The 23,400-nt window shown below is 38.0% G+C and overlaps 12 protein-coding genes and 1 non-coding gene across 13 annotated transcripts; 7 read left to right on the top strand and 6 right to left on the bottom strand.

Annotated features, from left to right (window-relative positions):
• Positions 1–343: 343 nt before the first annotated feature.
• Positions 344–1,603, top strand: GVI51_L04543 (uncharacterized protein; the record flags this gene model as incomplete). The annotated part of the gene is made up of 1 exon (XM_448980.1): positions 344–1,603. The coding sequence occupies one exon, from the start codon at positions 344–346 to the stop codon at positions 1,601–1,603; it is 1,260 nt and encodes a 419-aa protein (XP_448980.1).
• Positions 1,604–2,007: 404 nt separating this feature from the next.
• On the top strand, positions 2,008–3,132 carry SHY1 (cytochrome oxidase assembly protein SHY1; the record flags this gene model as incomplete). Its single annotated transcript, XM_448981.1, has 1 exon — positions 2,008–3,132. One exon carries the CDS (start codon positions 2,008–2,010, stop codon positions 3,130–3,132), a length of 1,125 nt encoding a protein of 374 aa, XP_448981.1.
• Positions 3,133–3,568: 436 nt separating this feature from the next.
• Positions 3,569–4,492, top strand: DAM1 (Dam1p; the record flags this gene model as incomplete). The annotated part of the gene is made up of 1 exon (XM_448982.1): positions 3,569–4,492. The coding sequence occupies one exon, from the start codon at positions 3,569–3,571 to the stop codon at positions 4,490–4,492; it is 924 nt and encodes a 307-aa protein (XP_448982.1).
• Positions 4,493–5,175: 683 nt separating this feature from the next.
• On the top strand, positions 5,176–9,525 carry SPT6 (chromatin-remodeling histone chaperone SPT6; the record flags this gene model as incomplete). The annotated part of the gene is made up of 1 exon (XM_448983.1): positions 5,176–9,525. One exon carries the CDS (start codon positions 5,176–5,178, stop codon positions 9,523–9,525), a length of 4,350 nt encoding a protein of 1,449 aa, XP_448983.1.
• A 571-nt stretch (positions 9,526–10,096) lies between these two features.
• On the top strand, positions 10,097–11,122 carry SCD6 (Scd6p; the record flags this gene model as incomplete). Its single annotated transcript, XM_448984.1, has 1 exon — positions 10,097–11,122. The coding sequence occupies one exon, from the start codon at positions 10,097–10,099 to the stop codon at positions 11,120–11,122; it is 1,026 nt and encodes a 341-aa protein (XP_448984.1).
• A 370-nt stretch (positions 11,123–11,492) lies between these two features.
• On the bottom strand, positions 11,493–12,812 carry GVI51_L04653 (uncharacterized protein; the record flags this gene model as incomplete). The annotated part of the gene is made up of 1 exon (XM_448985.1): positions 11,493–12,812. One exon carries the CDS (start codon positions 12,810–12,812, stop codon positions 11,493–11,495), a length of 1,320 nt encoding a protein of 439 aa, XP_448985.1.
• A 630-nt stretch (positions 12,813–13,442) lies between these two features.
• GVI51_L04675 (uncharacterized protein) lies at positions 13,443–13,637 on the bottom strand (the record flags this gene model as incomplete). Its single annotated transcript, XM_002999543.1, has 1 exon — positions 13,443–13,637. The coding sequence occupies one exon, from the start codon at positions 13,635–13,637 to the stop codon at positions 13,443–13,445; it is 195 nt and encodes a 64-aa protein (XP_002999589.1).
• Positions 13,638–13,666: 29 nt separating this feature from the next.
• Positions 13,667–13,861, bottom strand: GVI51_L04697 (uncharacterized protein; the record flags this gene model as incomplete). Its single annotated transcript, XM_002999544.1, has 1 exon — positions 13,667–13,861. The coding sequence occupies one exon, from the start codon at positions 13,859–13,861 to the stop codon at positions 13,667–13,669; it is 195 nt and encodes a 64-aa protein (XP_002999590.1).
• Positions 13,862–14,245: 384 nt separating this feature from the next.
• On the top strand, positions 14,246–15,459 carry RPS23A (40S ribosomal protein uS12; the record flags this gene model as incomplete). The annotated part of the gene is made up of 2 exons (XM_448986.1): positions 14,246–14,310; positions 15,087–15,459. The coding sequence occupies 2 exons, from the start codon at positions 14,246–14,248 to the stop codon at positions 15,457–15,459; spliced, it is 438 nt and encodes a 145-aa protein (XP_448986.1).
• A 580-nt stretch (positions 15,460–16,039) lies between these two features.
• Positions 16,040–17,851, bottom strand: NUP57 (FG-nucleoporin NUP57; the record flags this gene model as incomplete). Its single annotated transcript, XM_448987.1, has 1 exon — positions 16,040–17,851. The coding sequence occupies one exon, from the start codon at positions 17,849–17,851 to the stop codon at positions 16,040–16,042; it is 1,812 nt and encodes a 603-aa protein (XP_448987.1).
• A 537-nt stretch (positions 17,852–18,388) lies between these two features.
• Positions 18,389–19,204, bottom strand: COG2 (Golgi transport complex subunit COG2; the record flags this gene model as incomplete). Its single annotated transcript, XM_448988.1, has 1 exon — positions 18,389–19,204. One exon carries the CDS (start codon positions 19,202–19,204, stop codon positions 18,389–18,391), a length of 816 nt encoding a protein of 271 aa, XP_448988.1.
• A 455-nt stretch (positions 19,205–19,659) lies between these two features.
• tH(GUG)6 lies at positions 19,660–19,731 on the top strand. Its single transcript has one exon. It is a non-coding gene; the product is annotated as a tRNA-His (tRNA).
• Positions 19,732–20,004: 273 nt separating this feature from the next.
• On the bottom strand, positions 20,005–23,145 carry GVI51_L04807 (uncharacterized protein; the record flags this gene model as incomplete). The annotated part of the gene is made up of 1 exon (XM_448989.2): positions 20,005–23,145. The coding sequence occupies one exon, from the start codon at positions 23,143–23,145 to the stop codon at positions 20,005–20,007; it is 3,141 nt and encodes a 1,046-aa protein (XP_448989.2).
• Between the last annotated feature and the right edge of the window lie 255 nt (positions 23,146–23,400).

Here is a 23,400-nt window from a genome sequence, read left to right on the forward strand (position 1 = left end):
ATCACTGCGATGAGCTTGTGAAAAATTCTAGTTTTGCTTCAATGATCCTATCGTTGAATAAAAATAATTCCATAGGAATTCACCATAAATTTTAAGCTTGGATACTTTATTCCAACACCTTCGAAATCTAATGAAGGGATAGCTTGTCCTCCGATGCACACAAGCTATTTTCTTTCTTTTTTATTCGAGCTCATTATTACTCACACATGCTATATAAAAGGTAGCTAGTTCATGGCCATTCATCATTGTGCTAATATATATCCATTGTTGTAGTTTAAAGTAATCATCATTCTCGTGAATCAACCTGCACTGGTATTCCATTGATTTATTGTACGCTTAAGTTATGACTGTTCAATCGCATCCACCTAACCTTATCTTCGAGGAAGTTTTCGACCCAGAGGTTATCAGATTCACATTACATGTAAACAGTGAAGCCTGGAAGGGTGTATTAACGAATGACGAGTATGTCGATAGAGAACTTGTACTAGGCTCTAGCGATATTTGCACAAAATACACTTCAGGGTCCGAATATGCTAAGCGTTTTCCAGAATCACATAATTTACTTGGAATTAAGTACTTTGTGTTGAAGGATACTTCTTTGCCAAGTACCGACAAGATGTCTCAAATTGTCTCTAGATGCGAGACTTTGAACAGACTAGGTAGTTGTATTACCCCCAACAGTAAAGGCAAAATTGAGCCCTCTCTCACAATTTGTATTGGTGGTGTTTTTACACCAATTGAGTACAGAGGGAAAGGCTACGCAAAGATAATGATTGAGAAATTGAATAGCTACTATGATGACATCTATGACAAAGCTAGTACAATTACTCATGAGCTATCTAGAACATTGGTTCGTAACATGGTAATCAATCTGTACAGTGAAGTTGGTGAATATTACTCCAAGATGGGCTATGTCAGTAAGCACGTTCCAATTCATGACATTCCAGGACTTGACACATTAAATGAAGAGTACTGTAAAACTGCGACTGTGACTCCAACAGCTGGAAGAATGTTCAAGTACGATGACTACACTGATATGATCGACTTACAAAGCAAGCAATTCAAGAATTCATTGGTAAGATTAGCGAAAGATAATCCAGAAGGTTTCACATTCACAGTAGATGCTGACATCGACATCTTCAAGTGGTTCGAAGACCGTGATATTTTCATTTTCAGCAAGTTACTTGAGAAGAAGAAGTCTCCATTTACCGTTGATGATCTACGGTACGGCTACGCTATTACTGATGGTGAGTATAAAGATGCTCATATTATTTGGCACCACAGTTGGAATGGAAACGAACTAATCATAACTAAGATCTACATTCCTGAAGATAGACAGCAAAATGCCGATGATATAGCTAAAATCCTATTTGGGGAAGCCATAAAAGAAGCAAAGAAGTTTGGCTTGACCAAATTAGAATTCTGGGATGAGGAGATTCCCGCAAACAAATTCCCTGAGTTATTTACTGTACTAGAGAATATGAGTAAGCACGAGTCCAAGACTTTCCTGAGCAACGGATCCTTGAGTGCAGTCAGGCCTCCACATGGTATTCATCCAGAGTTGGTAAGATGGGATAACAACACAAAATTCTGCTGGTTTTAGAACAACATTATCTGTGCTTCACAATTTCTCTTCTGTTTTACGATCCTAATAACATACATGTAAAGTCATTTTATATAAATTTATTTATTATTGCAATAATCCCCTTACAACACCTGCAATAACCGAGTTAAGTGCATACTAATGGAACCGATCAGATATTTTGTTATACTAGTCAATTAATATTATCATTTTAGACGTTATGTAGGATACCTATCCCTCATTTTATTGCTGAAATATGTCAAGAAAACGTATGGGAGTGCTATATTGCTAGTCATCTTAGTCCCAACTGCTGAGTCATCCTGATTTTGTTAGAAATATTAATCGCCGCTGTATATCATAGGGTTCAGATCAAGCGTCGAGCCAATCGCTAATTAGGTCGATACATTTGGTATAAAAGATCAAAGATGGCATTGAGTTTATATCTAAGGATACCTTCGAGAAGGTTCTGCAACTTGTTAAACACATCAGGGCAATCCAACTACAGAGTTGTGAATGGGATCAGTCATAAATTGCTGTTATCGAGGGGATTGATTACTTCTACTGTAGACTGGAAGCCCATTAAGACAGAAAAAACACCCAATGAGGAATCCCAAAACAAGAGTACACTGGGGAAAAAGATTGCCTTAGGCTTGATGATCGCAATGCCTGTAATTGCGTTTGGACTAGGGACATGGCAATTGAAGAGATTAGCATGGAAAACACAACTGATAGCGGAATGTGAAACGAAACTTACTTATGACCCCATAAAACTCCCCAAGAATTTTACTGTCGATATGTGCGAAGACTGGGAATATCGTAAAGTTTTATTGAAGGGTAAGTTCTTACATGAACAGGAGATGTTTGTGGGACCTAGAGTTAGAAATGGTCATAAGGGATATTATCTAATTACACCATTTATCAGAAACGATACTGGGGAAAAATTACTAATCGAAAGAGGGTGGATAGCAGAAGAGAAAGTACCACCTGAGAATAGAACCCTTCACCATTTATCTATGCCTGAAGGGAACAATGTTGAAGTTGTTTGTTTGATTAGACCACCTAAGGAGAGAGGCAGTTTACAATGGGAGCAAGAGGATAAGCAGTCGAGGTTATGGCAGGTGGCTGACATTTACGACATGGCTGCAAAAGTGGGCTGTACACCCATCCACTTCCAAGCCCTATACGATATGAAAGATCACCATTGGGATACAAACGATGAGCAAAGTACAGCTAGTAATGGTAAGTCATCTTGGAAGTTTTGGCAAAAAAATGAAGCTGATAAACAACCCGTGAAACAACCAGTTAAACGGCCAACATTTGAGAAAGAGTTTGACGAATTACAATTTGCCAGAGCAGGTGTACCTATCGGAAAGCAACCAAAAATAGATCTAAGAAACAATCATTTGCAGTACCTGGTCACTTGGTATGGTCTTTCACTATTAAGTTCTATCTTTTTAATTGTTGCCCTGAGGAAATACAATAAAGGTACTGCCATAGCACCAGACCAGTTGAAGAGTGATAAACTAAAGCATGCTAAAAAGTACATGTAAAAGAGGTAATTTTCCAAGTCCGAACAAATTTCTTGGTTTTCTTTCAATCATATTATGTAAATAGAGCTCTTTCCCAGAGAGAGTAATTATGAGAAAGTTTGGGAAAACGAAACCGCCATCTCTCAATATAAATTAGATATTCAATCAAATAAAATGGAATAATAGATGTGTACTCTTATTAAGAAGAATCATCCTATAGACTTCTTAACTACTGGTTACAAGCTCGTATGTCACTATATACTGCATTTACCACATTTTCGCAGTAATAGAAGAGCGCAAATAAACAAATAAGGTCACAATCGCCATGGTTATGGCATCTTTTTACAGATGGTTAAAGTATTGTACAATATTTGCGTTGGATTTGACAATAACTATTGTTAAATAGTTCCTCACTACCTATCTCTGAGAGTTGTAATTGCGAGGGTAGATTGGTGATATGAGTCAAGATATTAGAAAAGAAGATGGTGTGCGATCTGCAACGGAATATAAGTTGTCGATGAGTAGCAACCCTGGATCTCGGAGATCCTCTATGGCAGATGCTGAGTCATTTAATGACGATAATATGGTCCTGAAGAATGATGTTCTCAGGGAATATTTGCTGCCACAGATCAAAGATCTTACTGACTCTGTGGTTACCTTGGACAGCAATATGACGCGACTTAACTTCATTCATGATAATCTAGTTGATCTGAATGAATCTTTTGGTTCCCTATTATACGGTTTGATGTGTAATTCGTGGTGTGTTGAGTTCCCTAATGCGCCAACACGGTTTGATAAGGAGATTAGGTTAATGAATGAAATCGAAGAATTAAGTGCAGAGAAAAGTAAACTGAAGAGCCGATTAAATTCACTAAGAGAAAAGCCAAATGCACAAACGTCAGATGAGAAGATGAAGAAGCCTAGCGGTATAAGCCAACCTATCTTTCAAAAACCAAATGTAAGAAGACCAAGAAATGCACTCAATGACGAAAACTTGCACAAATTTAACAGGGAAAACCCACCAGTCTACGATGATAAAAGAGAAGCGGATGAGGACACCAATAGTGAGGCATCATTTGTTTCAAATCCTGCTAACAGTAAAGATATGCAGCTATTTGCAAATGGCAGTTCCAATAACGATCCAAAGAGTCGACTAAGAAGAAAATCAATTCTGCACACGATACGTAATAGCATTGCTTCAACTTCAGACGCATATGATAGGAAGAAACAACAAGGTATACAGATGGGAAGAGTATCGTTGGGTGGTGGTGCCGCAAGAGTGGTGAGCGGCAGAAATATGTTTGAGCAACAGCGCACTACGAGACACTCAACCACTGGCATACCGAACAGGGTAGTGAAAAAGAGGCCGCCTTTCAAGTGAGATATATATATGAGAACATGCCAATTGCAGTAAGACAAGTACATTGGCATTTAATATAGCATCTCTAAGAAAAGGTACACACAACAAAAAAAAGAAATGAACCCTCCCTTTCATAAATACTGGACTTGTATCAGAATAGGGATGGAAATTGTAATATTATAATTTGCATAGGATTGAAGCTAATATATTATTTAGATACTGACCAATATACTATTAAGCATTAGTTAAACTTCATGTATGAGCAAGACATACCTTGTTCTTTCATGTATCACTGTAAATATGTCGCTAGTGTTCTAATAGCCGGGTAAATATTTTGACAAAATTTGTCTTTTAAAGAAAGAAAAAAAATGCTGGAAAGTTGGAAAACAAGGCCCAATATCAAGCTCAAATTTATATACTATTGACTGTATTGAATTCCGACTATATATCAGTTTTTTTGTTGGAGGATTGATAAGGCGCAAGAACTCGATAGCTTTGTTCTGAAATTGAGACTGTTCTTTCATTGATTCCCGAAAGAATTGGTGATTTTGATTCAGTTTTCTTGCTCAGATCTTTTTTGTTCGACGGTTATTTCCAACATAGCTGTAAGGAAAATAAGAAAGGAGATAATCTACAGCAATTCCAATTCCTCGATAGTTTGCTAACATAAACCCAGAGAGAATTATTTGGCTAGTTGGAGGAGCATGAGTGACCAAGAGAGCGCCTCTCTGAGAGAGGAAAAGAATGAAATAATCAATGGCATGGGTTCAGGAGCTCCAAGTGATGAAGAAGAAGGAGAAGATGTCTTTGATTCATCGGAAGAAGAGGAGGAGGACGATGAAGATGAAGCTAGAAAGATTAGTGAAGGTTTTATTGTAAATGATGAAGACGAAGATGAGGATGAGGATGACGAAAATGTAGCTGACAAAAAGAAAAAGAGGAGACATAAGAGAAGGGCAAGAGAAGAAGAGGATGATAGGCTTTCTGAGGATGATTTGGACCTGTTAATGGAAAATGCTGGTGTCAAACGCCCTACCACTGAAGGTTCGAGTGGAGGAAAACTAAAAAGATTGAAAAGAGTAGGAGATGAAGTTGAATCTGGCGCTGCAGATAGAGAGCAAGAATCTAGTCAAGAGAAAGAATCATCACGTTTGAATGACTTCTTCTCTGATGATGAAGATGAGGAGCCATATGATGAAGAAAATCGTGAAAGATCTAGAGGTTCTCGTGAATACGATAGAGGTGAATCGAATCATCAAGGTGATAACCGTAAATCAGGTATGTTAGACGAGTTAGATGACTTCATTGAAGAAGATGAATTCTCCGATGAGGATGAGGAAACCCGTCAACAGAGGTTGCTCGAGAGAAAAATGATGAGAGAGCAAAGAATGAAAGCTCCAACTAAGATCACAGGTCTTTCATCTGATAAGATTGATGAAATGTACGACGTTTTTGGTGACGGCCATGATTATGATTGGGCGCTAGAAATCGAAAATGAGGAGCTTGAAGGTGGTGATATCAATGAACAGTCTGAGGAATTTGATGAGGAAACAGGAATGACCAAGAGTTCAAAGAAGAAAATCAGTTTACAAGATATCTATGATTTACAAGATCTGAAAAAAAACTTGATGACTGATGAAGATATGCTAATCCGTAAAACAGATATACCTGAAAGGTATCAAGAACTAAGATCAGGCCTAGTAAATCATGGTAATTTAAGTGATAACGACCAAGAACTTGAGAAGAATTGGATAAGTGAGAAAATTGCTGTTGACAAGAATTTCTCTGCTGATTATGATCTTACTGAGTTTAAGGAAGCTGTAGGAAACGCAATCAAGTTTATTACTAAGGAAAACCTTGAAGTTCCATTCATATATGCTTACCGTAGGAACTACATTTCTTCTAGAGAACGTGATGGTTTTCTTCTAACTGAGGACGACTTATGGGAGATTGTTCACCTTGATATTGAGTTCCAAAGTATTATCAATAAGAGAGATTATGTGAAGAGATTTTACAGCGAGCTTGGTATTAGTGACCCTCTTGTTGACGAGTACTTTAAAAATCAAAGTACTGGATCTGTTGCAGAGTTAAATTCCTTACAAGATATCTATAATTATCTTGAATTTAAATATGCACAGGAGATTAATGACAACTTGCAAAAGGAATCTGATAAATCGGGAAAGAAGCATTTGAAAAACTCCAATTATGAGAAATTTAAGAGTAGCGCTTTGTACAAAGTTATCGAAGCAGTAGGAGTTTCAGCAGATCAAATTGGTAACAATATTAGCTCTCAGCATCAAATTCACATCCCTAAGGACCATGAAGCTTTGAAACCACTGGAACTTATTGAACTGGTTTTGAATGAGAATGCCGGTGATCTTCAAGTATTTCTGTCGAACATTAAGTTGGCAATGGATACGATACAGAAGTATTACTCTTGGGAAATTTCAAAGAACACCAAAGTGAGAGAAAAAGTGAGAGCCGATTTTTACAGATATTATTTGGTTGATGTAGTTTTAACTACTAAAGGTAAGAGGGAAATTCAAAGAGGTTCTCTTTATGAGGATATAAAATATGCAATTAACAGAACGCCTCTGCATTTCCGTCGTGAACCGGAAATTTTCTTGAAGATGTTGGAAGCTGAGTCATTGAATTTGATGACTTTAAAACTTCATATGTCCTCTCAAAAACAATATGTTGACCATTTATTCCAAATTGCATTAGAAACAACGAACACTTCTGATCTCGCCATCGAGTGGAACAACTTCCGTAAAGCTGCCTTTACACAAGCTATTGAAAAAATCTTCAATGACATTGCTCAAGAAATCAAGGATGATTTAGAAAAAACATGTCAAAAGCTAGTCTGCAAAGTTGTTCGCCATAAATTTATGACTAAACTAGATCAAGCGCCTTATGTTCCAGATTTGAAAGATCCAAAACTACCAAAAATTTTGACACTAACCTGTGGTCAAGGTAGATTTGGCTCTGATGCTATTATAGCGGCTTATGTCAACCGGAAGGGCGAATTCGTAAGAGATTTCAAGATTACTGAAAATCCGTTTGATAGGTCTAATCCAGATAAATTCGAAGAAGTATTCGAAGATATTGTTCAAACATGTCAAATTACTGCAATTGGTATTAATGGTCCTAACCCTAAAACTCAAAAATTATTTAAAAAACTTATCGAAGTTATTCATAAGAAGAATTTGGTTGACTCAAAAGGAACACACATACCAATAATATATGTTGAGGATGAGATCGCTATTAGATATCAAAACTCTGAGAGGGCCGCTCAGGAATTCCCTAACAAACCACCATACGTTAAGTACTGTATTGCACTGGCAAGGTACATGCACTCACCTTTAATGGAATACGCTAACCTGTCTCCAGAAGAGTTAAAATCACTTTCTATACATCCTTTCCAATCGTTTTTATCTCCAGAGTACTTGAACAGAGCCATAGAAACAGCATTTGTAGATATCGTTAATTTGGTTGGTGTCGAAGTGAATAAGGCCACAGATAACTCATATTATGCTTCGGTTTTAAGATTTGTGTCAGGTTTTGGTAAGCGTAAGGCTATTGATTTCCTTGAATCACTACAGAGACTAAATGAGCCACTTTTAGCCCGTCAGCAATTAATTACTCATAACATTCTTCATAAGGTCATTTTCATGAATTCGGCAGGTTTCTTGTATATATCATGGAGTAAGAAGAGGCAGAGATATGAGGATCTAGAGCATGATCAGCTTGATAGTACTAGAATTCATCCCGAAGATTATCACTTAGCTACCAAGGTTGCTGCAGATGCATTAGAATATGATCCAGATACAATTGCAGAAAAGGAAGAAAATGGCACAATGAGTGAATTCATTGAGTTCTTGCGTGAGGATCCAAATCGTAGGAGTAAATTAGAATCTTTGAACTTAGAATCATACGCTGAAGAGTTAGAAAAGAATACTGGACAAAGGAAGCTGAATAATTTAAACACTATTGTCTTGGAATTACTAGATGGATTCGAAGAGCTAAGAAATGATTTCCATATTATGCAAAGCGAAGAAGTTTTCAGCTCATTGACTGGTGAAACTGATAAAACATTATTCAAGGGTTGCGTTATACCAGTCAGGGTGGAGAGATTCTGGCATAATGATATTGTCTGTGTCACTAACTCGGAGGTGGAATGTATTGTTAATGCACAAAGACATTTGGGTGCTCAAGTACGCAGGCCTCCAAATGAAATTTATGAGTTGAATAAAACTTACCCAGCAAAGGTTATTTTCATTGATTATCCAAACATTACTGCTGAAGTATCTTTACTTGAGCATGATGTCAAGAATGAATATAATCCATTGACGTACAGTAAAGATCCGGCTATCTGGGACTTGAAGCAAGAATTGGAGGACTCTGAAGAAGAAAAGAAGGTAACTATGGCAGAATCAAGAGCTAAGAGAACACATAGAGTTATCAACCATCCATACTACTTCCCATTCAATGGTAAGCAAGCCGAGGATTATTTGAGAAGTAAAGAAAGGGGTGATTTCGTCATCAGACAATCGAGTAGGGGTGATGATCATTTGGCTATTACTTGGAAACTTGATAAAGACTTGTTCCAGCATGTTGATATTCAAGAACTGGAAAAGGAAAATCCACTTGCCCTGGGTAAAGTCTTGGTTGTCGAAGGCCAAAGATACCACGATCTCGATCAAATTATCGTTGAATATTTACAAAACAAGATTAGACTACTGAACGAGCTAACCTCTAATGAAAAGTTCAAGGCAGGTACCAAGAAGGAAGTAGTTAAGTTTATTGAGGATTACTCAAAGGTTAACCCAAAGAAATCAGTCTACTACTTCAGCTTGAACTATGAGAATCCAGGCTGGTTCTACTTGATCTTCAAGTTGAACGCAGAGAGTAAGTTATACATTTGGAATGTCAAACTAACCCACACTGGTTTCTTCTTGGTCAACTATAACTATCCAACTGTCATCCAACTGTGTAATGGTTTCAAGACGTTGTTGAAATCAAGCAATACAAGAAACAGATCAGGTTACAGATAATTTTAAAATTTCTTTTAAATTTCGCTTTTCCTATTTCCCCATCAGCTGGAAGACTAAAATCTAACAGCTTGTAATATAGAAACACTCATTCCCTTTTTCTTTAAGTAAAAAAAAACTATATATTAATACATTACCATTTGTGATAACGATATGCCAATTTCCATTGCTCAAGTGATACCAGCTCTAAGAGATACTATCACTCTTGGAAGAAATGTACACGTCGTATGATGGTATCTCTAGATTTTCAGCAATTTGCAAGCAGCTTGAAACTTTCCTGCGTCGCCCCACCAGGGAAGCCTATGATTGCATAAATGAGCAAGATAGTACCTGAATGGGAGGCCACTAGTTTGGGTCTTCAGTAGCTTACCAACAATAAAGTAACATCTGGGCGCTTAATATCTCGTTAGTGTGACTGGTTTTGTTTTTAAGAGGTACAAGTTTTGGTAGTTTATTGTTTCGGAGAAGTATCTGAAGAAGAGACAAGACTTGCTTGAAGGCAAAAGACGAATTAGTTAAAAATATAAGAGATTTGTTGTAAATCAGGAACTAGACTGATAGATAAAAGAAAAGGATGTCTCAATATTTTGGTAAGACCATTTCGTTGATCTCTGTCACTGATAACAGGTATGTCGGTTTGTTACAGAACATTGACTCTGAAAAGGGTACTGTTACTTTGAATGAGGTGCGCTGTTTTGGTACTGAGGGTCGTAAGAACTGGGGTCCCGATGAGGTTTACCCAAATCCTACTGTCTACCAATCGGTTAAGTTCAACGGTAACGATGTGAAGGATTTGAGCATCTTAGAAGTTAAATTGCATGAAGTTCAGCCTGTTATGCCGCCACCACATGTGTTACAACAGCAGCAACAGCAGCAAGTTGAGCCTAACTCAAATGCAAATGAGGGTTCCTTCCCGGCTCAGACACCATCTGACCAAGCCCCTGTTCCACAACAACAGGCACAACAGGCACCTAAGCCTGATGTACCAGCTGCTGTGTCAGGATATGGTGTCTATGCACCATCAGCTTCTGATAGCACTGCTGTTGGTACAGCAACATTTAGTGACAGCATTGCTTCCTCGACTCAATCTGGTAATGCTAATTCTGATGACTTCAACAAATCATCTCAAGGTTCCAGACAGCAACATAGAAAGCCATCTCATCAGCATGCTGCCCCACATAAAGTTGAAATCCCAGACAGTGACTTTGATTTTGCAACCAACAATGCCAAATTCAGTAAGACTGAAGAAGAAGTTCTTGAAGAAAAACCTGAGTTGCCTGACCAAGATAAATTTTACGACAAGAAGTCATCCTTCTTCGATTCTATATCCACATCCGCTGAGGAAAATACAAATATGAGATGGAGTGAAGAGAAGGAACTAAATTTGGACACATTTGGCCAAGCTTCAGTAAGACCTAGATTCCAGAACGGCAGAGGTGGTAGAGGTGGTAGAGGTAGAGGTAGAGGTCGCGGCAGAGGGCGCGGCAGAGGAGGTAGAGGTTCTTTCAATAATTACGGTCACGATAATTATCAAAACCGCCAGCATTTCAACCAATTCCAGGCTGCCTCAAATGCTCATAATGAGAAATTGGAATTTTAATCACGATAAAGGTTAATCTAAAAGTACTATTATTAACACCTTTCGTTTAGTCATCACTGTACAATACTTAAAAATATGGTCAAACTGGAATTTGATCTAAATCATTTCCCTGGCAGGGAGTTATTCGTGTAATAATTTTGAGGATAGGATGATTGTTGCGAGGTACTTTACGTTTTAGTTTGGTAACATCTTATACTTTTTCCTCGATGTTTCTGAATATGGATAAAGTTTATAATCTTCGTTGTCTGGTTTGTCACCTACATATATAAATTCTATTTTTTTTTCACTTTTTATAGCAAGAATATAATATTAATTCATAAATAAAGTTTTGCTTAAGCAAATTTGCTAGCAACTGAGGGACTCGTTTTACTCAACTCATTTTTACAAAACTGCACGAAAATAGTGCTTTATCTGCAGTGCCGACCACTAAAAGGCCCCTATGATCACTAGTCAGAAGCTTTATACGGCGGTTAGCAAAATAAGTAGACAATTGCCAGCTGTCATTTTTGCTCAAATCAACTGCGTATAATCCATCATTTGATCCTACTATTAAACCCTTTTCTCTATCAGACCATTCAAGAATGGGTTGAGAGTATGAATCTTGCGGAATATTGGTCAGCATATTTAAAATGATACTATTGTATGAGGTGAATGTTTCTTCAGAAAGCATCGAAGGTATTTCCTTCCAAATATCCCCCAAGTTGATTACTATTAGTCTCATAAAAGGTGTGTGTGATGTTGCCACTACAATCTGGCTCTTTTTGGGGTTTGAAGCATTTTCATTGATAGTCATGTCAAGTCCATGGAATGAATGGGACATGAACTGTGCATCATTGAGTGCTATGTTACTTAAATGTAATATTGTATTGGCCTGTGTCATGCAAAATACTAAAATGGATGAGTATTCAAACCTAGATACAAATATTACTGGGTCACCAGTCTCTGGATGTAATGTGGCTTCTATTGCGGTACACTTGGATAGTAATTGGACCTGGTTCAGAATATTTAAGTCAAAAGTATCATCCTGTTTGAGTATGATTTCTGCAACTCTCAATTTAGAGTCTAATCCACAATATGAAAGATACCATCTGCCCTTAATGTTTGACGGTATTATTTTAGCATGTGATACCATTCTTGTATTGAGTGGGAAGGTCTGCAACATTGTCGTGTTCAGAATATCATATGTTACCAGTTTCCCATCTATGCTAATAAAGTAGCAGCAATTAGTACCTTCAAAATATCCAATTTCTTTGCAGATGTTATCATGCTGTATGATGTTATTGGATTCCCATTTACAGTCAGAGCTGAACTTCATTACTGTAGTTGTCTTGTTGGCCTTTGATATAAGCAAGTAAAGTTCCTTCGTTGGTAGCAAGACAAGTTTTGCTGTGACGGGCAAAGACTTTGATTGCTCCAACTCTTCACATTTAAAGGTGTTCCTATAATTCCATTTTGTAAGAGGGAACTCATTATCGGCACGATTACGCTCCTTCTTCAATAGCAATTGCTCATCGAACTTGATTCTATCCTTCACCAATTCTGTCAACTTCATCCGTTCACCACTCAATGCTACATTGTTCAAGTCTACCAGAGATAAGTCTGTCTCATCAAGGAAAGCACTAAGCGTATTGGTGAATCCATTCTCCTCCAGGTATCTTGCTACTAGTAATTTGGTGTAGTCCGGCGACATCGCTGATAGTTGAAGATTTTCACTGTTGATTTCTATAGTCTCAAGGGTGCAGCTTTGGCTTTCTAAATTTTATAAGCAGTAATTGAGCCAAGTTGTAAAGTAACGATGCGATGAGCATTCATAGACACTCATTTTTTTTGGCTAATTATTGACAGAAAGTTCTTAAGAAATAGGTGATGCCCACTAAAACTCCTGCAGAGGCACTTAACCCTTAAAAATTTACGTTTTATTTAATTGTGATGTACATCTTACGCAGGTAATCAGGTGGACTCTGTTTGCGCTTTATCCAACACAAGGTGCACCAAGCCTTAACAGTAGAATATATTTATAAATGTATACCCATAGACTAATGTACTGTAGTTGTCCTACACAGTTGGTTCGGTAAAGGTTGTTTGAAATAGGACCATAAGGACTTTACTAATGCTCTGTACCTTATCCCCAGTGGCAGATTAGTAGGGAAGACTCGATGAAAATATCGTGTCTTCTGATGTATCACATGTTTATTATAAATTTTGCTAACCGTACTCTATTACTTAGATTTTGTGACTTGTGCTTTTCAAATCTACACCCGTACATCTTTTACAACATCCAGACATATCGTGATCTTTAGGCATATTATCTGGTTGTGGTTTATCTTTTGTGGCGGAGGCGTTTTGTTGCGCGTCGGGGAGAACCTCCCCTTGGGGGTGACACAATGTACAGTAGGTGGGCAGTGAAATCCCCACCTGGTACCCTTCCAAACGCCAGTGACAGTAGCATGGCAATGGTACGGTTATCCTCACCTGAGTAAGCAAGGCACTGGGTGTCGTCGTGGGTCTGTTTCATGGCCCTACGTGGTCAGTGTAGGGGATCTTCTATCCAACTTCTGAACGAAAGAAGCGAAGGGCCTTACAGTGCGATACCTCTGTCCCCATCCCATGCAGCACTGGCTTGTGGTAGGGGCCCAGTGTGCTTGGGATAGTCAGTAGTGAACTTCCTGGTAGAGAGGCATTGGCTGGGCAGGCCAGTTCCTTTCTCTGGCCTGAACCTTGTGATCCTTCTATTCCCATCCTTCTACAATCCAGCCCATTAGGGCCAGTAACTCTGTCTAGGCTGGCCAGTCCCGGTGCAGAACGATCTCTGCCAGCCTAAGTCAACACTCCCTAGTGAGAGCTTCGAAGTGGGCTTCCTGTAGGACAGGGACAGGGAGAAGAGCTCTATCTACAGGTGGGGGTACTGATGGGTTCCACACATTGCTCATTGTGTGCGTAATGCTCCCACAGATGGCAGGCATCATTGAATGGGTTACACTTCGTTCAATTTTTTTTTTTCAGCTAGAACACTATAACATAATTTCATCTTAGTTATTATTTAAAACAGTATATTACATTTTGAGTTTGTATTTGGGTCATTTTCAATTCATAAAGAGTACATCGATAAGACTATAGACAACAATGGGTAAGGGTAAGCCAAGAGGTTTGAACTCTGCAAGAAAGTTACGTGTCCACAGAAGAAACAAGTATGTTATTTGAATATTAAGCGATCAGCGGCCTGAGGAGGAAGGAAATACAAGGCAATGGTAACTAGTTCAGTTCATGAGATTTTATGGTAGCAAATCTATCTTGATATGCTTGGACTGTCTCGTCGTAGCAATAAAAAATCAAAGATAGTGTTATGATTAAGTTTGCAAATAAGAGAATCGAATGGCAGTATCAAGGATGATAGAGGAACTGCTTTGATTTGTCGAGATATAAGCTTGAGAACTATGATCTATTTTTACATTTGCATTATTTCCAGCCCTCCAGTATTTTCACCTCCAACAAAATTATTAGGATTTTAATACTAACAGTAATTGTGTTTTTGTTATTCACTACCATTAGTGTACTAATTATAATTTCAATAATACTCCCATTTCAAGCATCTGAATTTACTTTTCTACAGTTGAGACCTTTCTATGGATTGGATAAGCAAACGGACGAGATATCAAACATCTGTTACAGGATATTTGAGTAGTTGTTTCGGATTGATATGTGTTACTGCAGTTACATTAAGCGAAAGGCATCTTTATTTGTTATAGATGTTAATACCACGAAGTGTTACACTTGGATGTTTCTTTTTGTGTTGCAGCAAACTATATTTATTGTAAGACAATTTGATTGCCGTTTCATGAACTATTTCCAAATATGAAAGTCTTATCTAGATAGATTAGTAACCTTGAATGGATGTGAATATGGGTTGGGATTGTTGAAGTAGTATTAATACAGTAGTATAATGAAAAACCTCCTATTCGTGTAGCCGTTGGGCCGAAAACAACTATAAGAAGAGACTTTTGGGTACTGCCTTCAAGTCCTCTCCATTCGGTGGTTCTTCCCACGCTAAGGGTATTGTTTTGGAAAAGCTAGGTATTGAATCCAAGCAACCAAACTCCGCCATTAGAAAGTGTGTCAGAGTCCAATTGATCAAGAACGGTAAGAAGGTTACCGCTTTCGTTCCAAACGATGGTTGTTTGAACTTTGTTGACGAAAACGACGAAGTCTTGTTGGCTGGTTTCGGTAGAAAGGGTAAGGCTAAGGGTGATATTCCAGGTGTTAGATTCAAGGTCGTCAAGGTCTCTGGTGTCTCCTTGTTGGCTTTGTGGAAGGAGAAGAAGGAAAAGCCAAGATCCTAAGTTATCTCGACAAAAGGATATATCAAAAAAATACTTTTTCTGTCATCTTTTCTCAAAAAAAAATTATTTACAGGTTTTTTTTACGCATCTCACAAATAATATAATAAGTTCTTTTTGTTATTGAACATAATAAAAAAATTTATACAAAAAATATACTCTATTATCAAAAATAACGTTTCTTTGTACTTAAAACTAAATATAAAAGAAGTGTGTATCATAACAATTTTCAAATTTCTTAAATTAAATGCCGATCATCTTATGGATCTTTCATGTTCTGACATAAGTAGGGTTACATTTTTGTTTAGTGATGTGTTTGTTGATCATATACACATGAAAAGAGCTCCATATGGGCATACATAATATTACAATAACAGATGCATCTATTCGTACATCAAACATGTTCTCGCTTAGGACGGGAATACCTTCCTGATATAATTAAGAGCTTGTAAGATGGCGTTGAAGCTAGTACATATATACAAAAAAGTGAAAATGCAAAATTTTATAAAACTATCAAAAAGTGTAGGTTAACCAGTAAAACGTGTTAGTTATACTACTATGATATATAATTCGTAAACGTCTATTACTTTAGCTCTACGACAGAATCAAGTGCTTTGTTATCTTTCTCGAGTACATCATTCAGGTATGCAATACCTGATTGTTGGTTCTTTAATATCTCGGCAATCTTGTCAATTCTATCGTAAACTTCGTCTGACACTCTATTATTATCGCCTGATGCGCTTGGCTTTCCTGTTTGACCGCCGTTCTCACCTATTATTACCAACTTGCTATCTAGTTGCTCCGAGATTGTCTTAGCACGTTCTCTCAAGACAGCTAGTCTTGCCCATAGTTCATTGGTCTTACCAAGTCCGGCAGGGTCGTTACTAGATTTCAGTAATTCCTGGAATTGACCCCACATTTTCTCTTCCGAAATAGTTAATGGTAACCTTCTGTTCTTTAGTATAGCCAATTGGGTTCCTAATTTCAATATTCTTTTCTCTATCTGAGCATTCCGCGCCTGTACTTTCATTATTCTAGCCGAGGTTTCAAAGCTATGGCTCTGTTGCAGTTGTTTGGTTTTATCAAGAATTTGATTCAGTATTACCCGAGCTTGTGCAACATTTTCGACCTGTATTTGATTTCTATTGTTCAAGCCTTCAAATCCAAATACTTGGATAGGAATCAAGTCTGAACTTGGTTTGTTCTCAATCGCCTTGTCCCATTCTTCCTGAGATACATTAGTTGGTTTGGTATAAAGGATCGCATCAGTCTCATTCACCTTATTGTAAACAAAAGATCTGAGGCTAGTTTTATAAGAGTTGGAATCCCATGATTCTTTACACTTTAAAATCTGCTCTTGTATTAGTTGTGGATAACGAGAGAGCTGTTGGGATTGTAATTGTTGTGCGGCCAATTGAGGCTGTTGGTTTTGGGGTTGAACCAATGACTGTTGCCCAAGCGTACCTTGTGTTGCTGTATTTGATAGCCCAAAAGATGGTTGTGACAAAGATCCACCGCTAAATGTGTTTTGTTGGTTATTGTTTCCAAAGAGGCCCCCAGAAGTTTGTGGTTGGGTTGCAGTGTTTCCAAAGAGGCCACCAGTGGATGTGCCCGTTGGTTTTGCTCCAAAAAGCCCCCCGGATGTTGTAGTACCAGCAGGCTTTGATCCAAAAAGGCCTCCTCCAGTAGATGTAGAAGCACCAGGTTGTTGATTATTTCCAAAAAGGCCACCTCCAGTGTTTGAAGCCGCAGTTGGTGCACTCCCAAAGAGTCCACCTGAAGCTGCAGGGGCTGTATTACTCGCTCCTTGATTACCAAATAAGCCACCACTTGCAGCAGGCTTTGAACCAAACAAACTGCCAGTAGTATTTGTGGCACCAGTTTGGGTGTTACTGTTTCCAAAAAGACCGCCTGTCTGGCCAGGTTGTGTTTGTTGTGTCTGTGATTGACCAAATAGTCCTCCAGTGGTACTACCAGCTGGTTTGTTACCAAAGAGGCCAGTAGACCCTTGTTGAGGTTGGGATGATGAGCTTCCAAATAGTCCGCCACTTGTACCTGACTGGTTATTCTGGCCAAATAATCCTCCTGCTTGCTGTTGGTTTTGGTTTTGAGTCTGATTTTGACCGAATAAACCACCACCAGGCTGTTGATTTTGGTTTTGGTTTTGGTTTTGGTTTTGGTTTTGGCCAAACAATCCACCGCCTGGTTGTTGTTGCTGATTGTTCTGTTGGGTTCCAAAAAGACCACCAGTATTTCCCTGTGCCTGTTGGTTATTCTGTGCGCCAAACGATAATGCGCTAGTAGCTTGGTTTGTGTTATTTTGACCAAAAAGTGATGTGGATCCGGTGTTTTGTGTCCCAAATCCACCGGTATTACTTCTGTTCATCTGAAACATCTTGAAAATTGGTTAAAATTCTTTAATAAATCTCAGAGTCCCGTTCTTCTAGATGAAAAATGACTGCAACTGTTGTTCAGTTAAGTTCCTCACTAATGATGGCACTCTTATAAGCAATTTTCACAGTACAGAATCAGAAATTGTTGCTGCGATAAATGGCTATACTGTTCTGATAGGAACTGAAACAGTTAGAGGTTGTTTGGTATGCTAGTTTAAGATGTTCCAATTGACCCTTTCCGAAGCTGCTAGATCAATGGCGATGCCCTCTTTTCCAATCTCATTAAGCTTTAGGAATCTCACCTAAAATTGTTTTGTATTGTCATCAGCTCTCCAGAAATTTTACTTTACAACTGCTTCGACGTTATTAGTGATGTATATACATATTGATTGGTGTTGGCACAGTGAATGCTATTAACAATGTTGTAAATGAGTTTAGGATAATAATAATTAGATAATATATATAATGCTAATAAGATATTCACTTCTACTTCAAATCTATCTCTCAAGAAGTATTTCTGACCAGTCCAAATGCGTAGTTTATATCTTTATTTGGTGAAATATGTCAGTCAATAATGACGCCAGTTTAGGGTAATCCGTAGTGTGTTGCAATGTGATATCCGTTAACAGTTTCAAGGATATTTGAAACTCTTGTGATATGCCTAGGAAGTCGTTCCTTATGTGATGGAGAGACTGTGAGTCTAGTTCTGAAAGTGTCTCTAGCAATGTGTGAATCTTCTGGAACAATCTAAATAGTTTTTGCGTTACCGCAATGCATAACTCTTCCTCTAGTGGTTCTGTGTCACATAATGTATGAAGAGATTTACTTAGTTGTTTTAGAACGGTCATATCCTCGGAAATTGTTATGTGATTATTAAGCAACGCTTTTATTTCCTCAAGTTTCTCGAGGTAATCGAGAGTATCTTGTACAGTCTCTTGGGTTCTCGGCATCTCTTTCTCAGTTAGAATCCTTAGCTGGTTCATAAAACTATCCAGGTCGGGAAGAATCTTTTGTAGCTCAAACAATGTGTCATTGTTATTTCCGCCTTGGTATACTTTGCAAAAATTGAGATAGGAGTCATAATTCGCAGCGACACGGTCTAGTAAAACAGTCATCATTTCGTCAGACAGGTCCTTCAGCTGCCTTGTCAGCATGTCCAATGAAATATATTGGAAATTATTCTTTATAAGGAAATGATCAACATCGAAGGGGACTATTGTGCTATCTCGATTAAGCTTTACATCCTGAATACCTTCAGTCTCCTCGGCAAACAAGTCCCGTGAAACTTCAGTCACAGTTGGTAATTCCAATTCATCTTTGCGTAAAGTCTCGGCATCGTTTATATCCAGACCCATCTTTGCACTTTAATGGAAGTAGTATGCTCAATTTTTAAATGCTGATCCCTCTTGTATCCTGAGAATACACAGTAAAATTAATCTAAATCGAATTGGTAATAAGTATTATATCTTCCAATGTAAATACTCATAATATGATAAGATAGTGCAAGTAGCTTACCATATCAATGAGATTATAGAGTCAAGCTACGGATTTATGGACATTGGGCTTGTCCTGCGTGATATCCAGCTGAAGTCCTGATTCCAGTGACAAAAAAAAAGGTCGCAATAATTTGCATATGACTTAGTTGAGTCTCTACGGTTGTTTCAAAACTATCATTGCAGTTAGATACATTATATATTTGGTTTATGTAGCTATTGTGTGGCGCGGTTGAGAATACTTTTATGAATGCTCAGGTTTCATGCTTAATCAGATATGGTAGTCAAAGGCCGGAATGTCATGTATAAGCATCTTTGCCATTTTAGTATAGTGGTTAGTACACATCGTTGTGGCCGATGAAACCCTGGTTCGATTCTAGGAAATGGCATTTTTTTTGCATCCATTACAAATAGATGATATTCAACAATAAATGAAAATAATAGTCAGCCTCTTATCCATATAGATGTTATAAAAAGTTAATAATATGATAAGCAGATGATAAGCAGGTATATTTATTACTTATTATATGCTAGGTGTTATATTTTTACAGTGTCTTACTCAATTTTATTATGTCTATATTTTAAAGCATTAATGAAACCAGGTAGCGATATTGTAACATGGTCATGCAATTTTGATGGTTTACAACATTTCATAATTCGTTTCATAATATTGGTTCATCGACAGTAAAAACATATTTACCGGTCTTTTCTTCATATGATACAAATTTCGTTCCGGGAACTTTTTTCAGTTTATCAATGTGTTTTTTGAGCAGTGTGCTGTTGGCATCCAAAATAGGTTCCCTTGTTGACTTATTTATAGGAAAGCAATCAAAACAAGTAATTTTGGCAGGCACATTCATACCCTCTCCTTTCTTTGGTTTTATTGGAGAATTTGGATATAGAATGCAGGTTTTTGGTTCAAAGTGAATAAGTTTATCACAGATGCTATTCAATGGAACGTTAACCAAATCAACAGGCTCTAAGAATTCAACTTTACCGTAATCCTTATGGCCTACAACCAATCCATTCACACTTCTTAGCTCGACTAAAGGCATTCCGTTTAAGGTATCAAGTGAAGGAATAATGTAATAGCCATGATCCGTGAATGAAATATCATTTACATCAGATAATTGTTCTTTCTTGGTATTGTTAGAATCTATTGCACTACTCTTGTTCACAGATGTTGTATTAAATTCCATAGCAGCCATTGCTTTTGACGGTGTGCTAATCCTTCCACTCGTGTTAACATAAGGAGAAGGTGTGTCATTTCTTGGAGATTCTAATTCTGACTCGTCAACACCTTGATTCTTATTTTTTGCTTCGAAGGTAATTCGCTTATATTCACTATTTGCTATTTTCTCGGGGACCTTTTTATTTTTTATAATCAAGCTTCTGAATGATTTTTTATCTGGGTTGAACAAAAGTTGGTCACCTAGTGATCTACTAGTATTTGTTATGTTTTCCAATGGCAAATGAGTAATTTCTGTACTATTTTTGCTGTCTTTGCTAGCAGAATGGCTTCTTAATGTACTGGTCGTCTTATCATCAGATGACATAAACAAGGCTCTTGGGGCTAAGCGGTAAGCTGATGTTAAGCTTGAATCCTTCTTGGAAGCTGCCTTCATGGTTGAAGGTGGAATTTTGACTGGCTGAGTTAGTGAGTTCGGTAACTTCTGTTCACTATTAGTGCTGTTGGCCAGTGGTAGAGTTGGGTTAGTAGTGTTTATTGAAGATCCTGTACCAAGAGAAGTTGTTTTCACAGTGTTAGGCGCTTGAGCACTGTGATTCAGGGATGTTAGAGCCGGTGCAGTAGAAGGTGCGAGTGTGGATGGTGTTTGAGTTCCAAAAGCTATTGAACTATTGTTATTTTGAGATTTGCTACCAAAAAGACCTCCAGTTGAGGAAGTTGTCGCAGAAGTATTATTTCCTAATGAATTTCCAAAAGTACTTCCCGTGCTACCAGTTGAAGATTTATTTCCAAATAATGATGTAGATCCAGTACCGAGTGTATTTGCAGTTGGTGTTGTGGTATTGGCACTACCAACACCAGTTACAGTAGGTTGTTTATTACCGAACAATCCTCCGGGTGTTGATTGAGCATTGTTTTGACCAAAAAGAGAAGTGCCGGTGGTTTGAGGTGCTCCCAAACCTCCCACTGTGGGTTTAGATCCAAATAGTCCTCCAGGTTGCGAGGTCTGACCTGATTGTTGTGATGCTCCAAATAAGCCTGTTGTTCCCGAAGTATTAGCCGACCCAGGGGGTTTACTGCCGAATAATGAACCGGATGCCTGATTTGCTTGAGTGTTTCCAAAACCTCCAGAAAGAGTGTTCGTGCCATTAGTTGTGTTTTGTGTACCAAATAATCCGCCTCCACCGCTAGCTGGAGTTTTGTTACCAAATAATCCAGAAGTAGAGGTTTGTTGATTTTGGTTAAAACCAGTCGCAGTATTATTTCCAAAACCAATGCCAGTGTTAGTGGCTTGTCCAAAACTGTTCTGTCCTTGTGTATTATTATTTTGCAACACATTTTGATTCAAACCACTGGAGTTATTTTGATTATTATTTTGCCCGAAAAGACCAGTTGTTGGAGTTGATGATGAGCCAAAAGCATTGTTTGCTGTATTAGAGGTACCAAACAAGCCACCGGTAGTGGATTGCGTATTATTACCGAGGTTGCTGTTTCCAAAAAGGCCCGTTGAGTTGCTCTGGCCAAATAAACCACCTGTTGCTGGCTTGTTTTGTTGTCCAAACAGGCCTGTTGAAGTGTTGGTGTTACTCTGTTGTTTCTGACCAAATAAACCTCCTGTCATTGCATTACTGGTATTATTTGATCCGAAGAGTCCGGTACTGTTTTGTTGGTTTTGTTGGTTTTGTTGGTTTTGTCCAAATAATCCACTCTGTTGTTGATTGTTTTGAGATCCAAATAATCCGGTGTTTTGAGATCCAAACTGATTAGTTGGGTTGGAATTTTGACCAAATACACCACCAGTAGTAGTGCTGTTATTATTTCCAAAAGAATTCGAAGCATTTTGTCCAAATAATCCACCAGTCGAAGACGTCCCTGTGCTACCGAACAGGCCACCAGTAGAATTATTGCCGAAAGCGTTATTCATAGTATTTGGTTGTCCAAACGCGTTGGCAGGCTTGTTTTGCGTGAAATTATTAGCGTTATTGTTTTGAGGACCTCCAAAAGCATTAGTTTGATTTTGGTTATTACCAAACAATCCACCACCTGAAGTGTTCTGTTGGCCAAAGAGACCTGTATTGGTGTTACTTGTATTATTTCCAAAAGAATTTGTACCAAATGGAGAATTGTTTTGCATATTATTGGTTGATCCAAAGGCGTTATTGGTAGAATTTGCATTACCAAAGGCATTATTAGTATTTGCTGGTTGGCTTCCAAATAAACCGGTAGAACCCACTGGTTTGCTATTGCCGAAGGGCGAACTCTGGGCACCAAAAACATTTTGAGGTTGGTTTGAGTTAATTCCGAATCCTGGTGTATTATTTGAGCCACCCGCTGCACCAAATGGGCTATTTTGAGCGGTGTTTCCCTGGTTGAATGCATTTCCGGTGTTACCTTGCGTATTCTGAGAGCCAAATAACCCTCCACCGGCGTTGAGACCCGTATTTGCACCAGTATTGAAAGCATTTGATGTGTTATTACCAAAACCAGTTTGTGTAGAAGTACCAAACGCATTGCTATTTGCGCCAAATGCATTAGTATTACTATTCATTCCAGTATTTGCAGCACCAAACGTTTGCGAGTTGTTCCCAAACATAGAATTGGTGTTTCCGAACATGTTTGCTAAATTTTGTTTAGAGGATTAGCAAACAATGCCTTATACTTTTTCAAATAAAGTGCAATAGTTCTTTTTCTGTCACTGTTCTTAATTCCTAAGAAATTGTTGTTCTATGATTTCGAATCAAGGAGCACAAATTCAAAGAATCTTTCAAATAAGATAAACTCTGAAATTGTCTATATGCTTAGTATTTGGTCATCTAAGGGTTCTTAATAGAACAAATATGGCAACATCAATAGTTAGGATCAAAAATTA

The sequence above is a fragment of the Nakaseomyces glabratus genome, chromosome L (genome assembly GCF_010111755.1).
Source record: "Nakaseomyces glabratus chromosome L, complete sequence".
Lineage (NCBI taxonomy): Eukaryota > Fungi > Ascomycota > Saccharomycetes > Saccharomycetales > Saccharomycetaceae > Nakaseomyces > Nakaseomyces glabratus.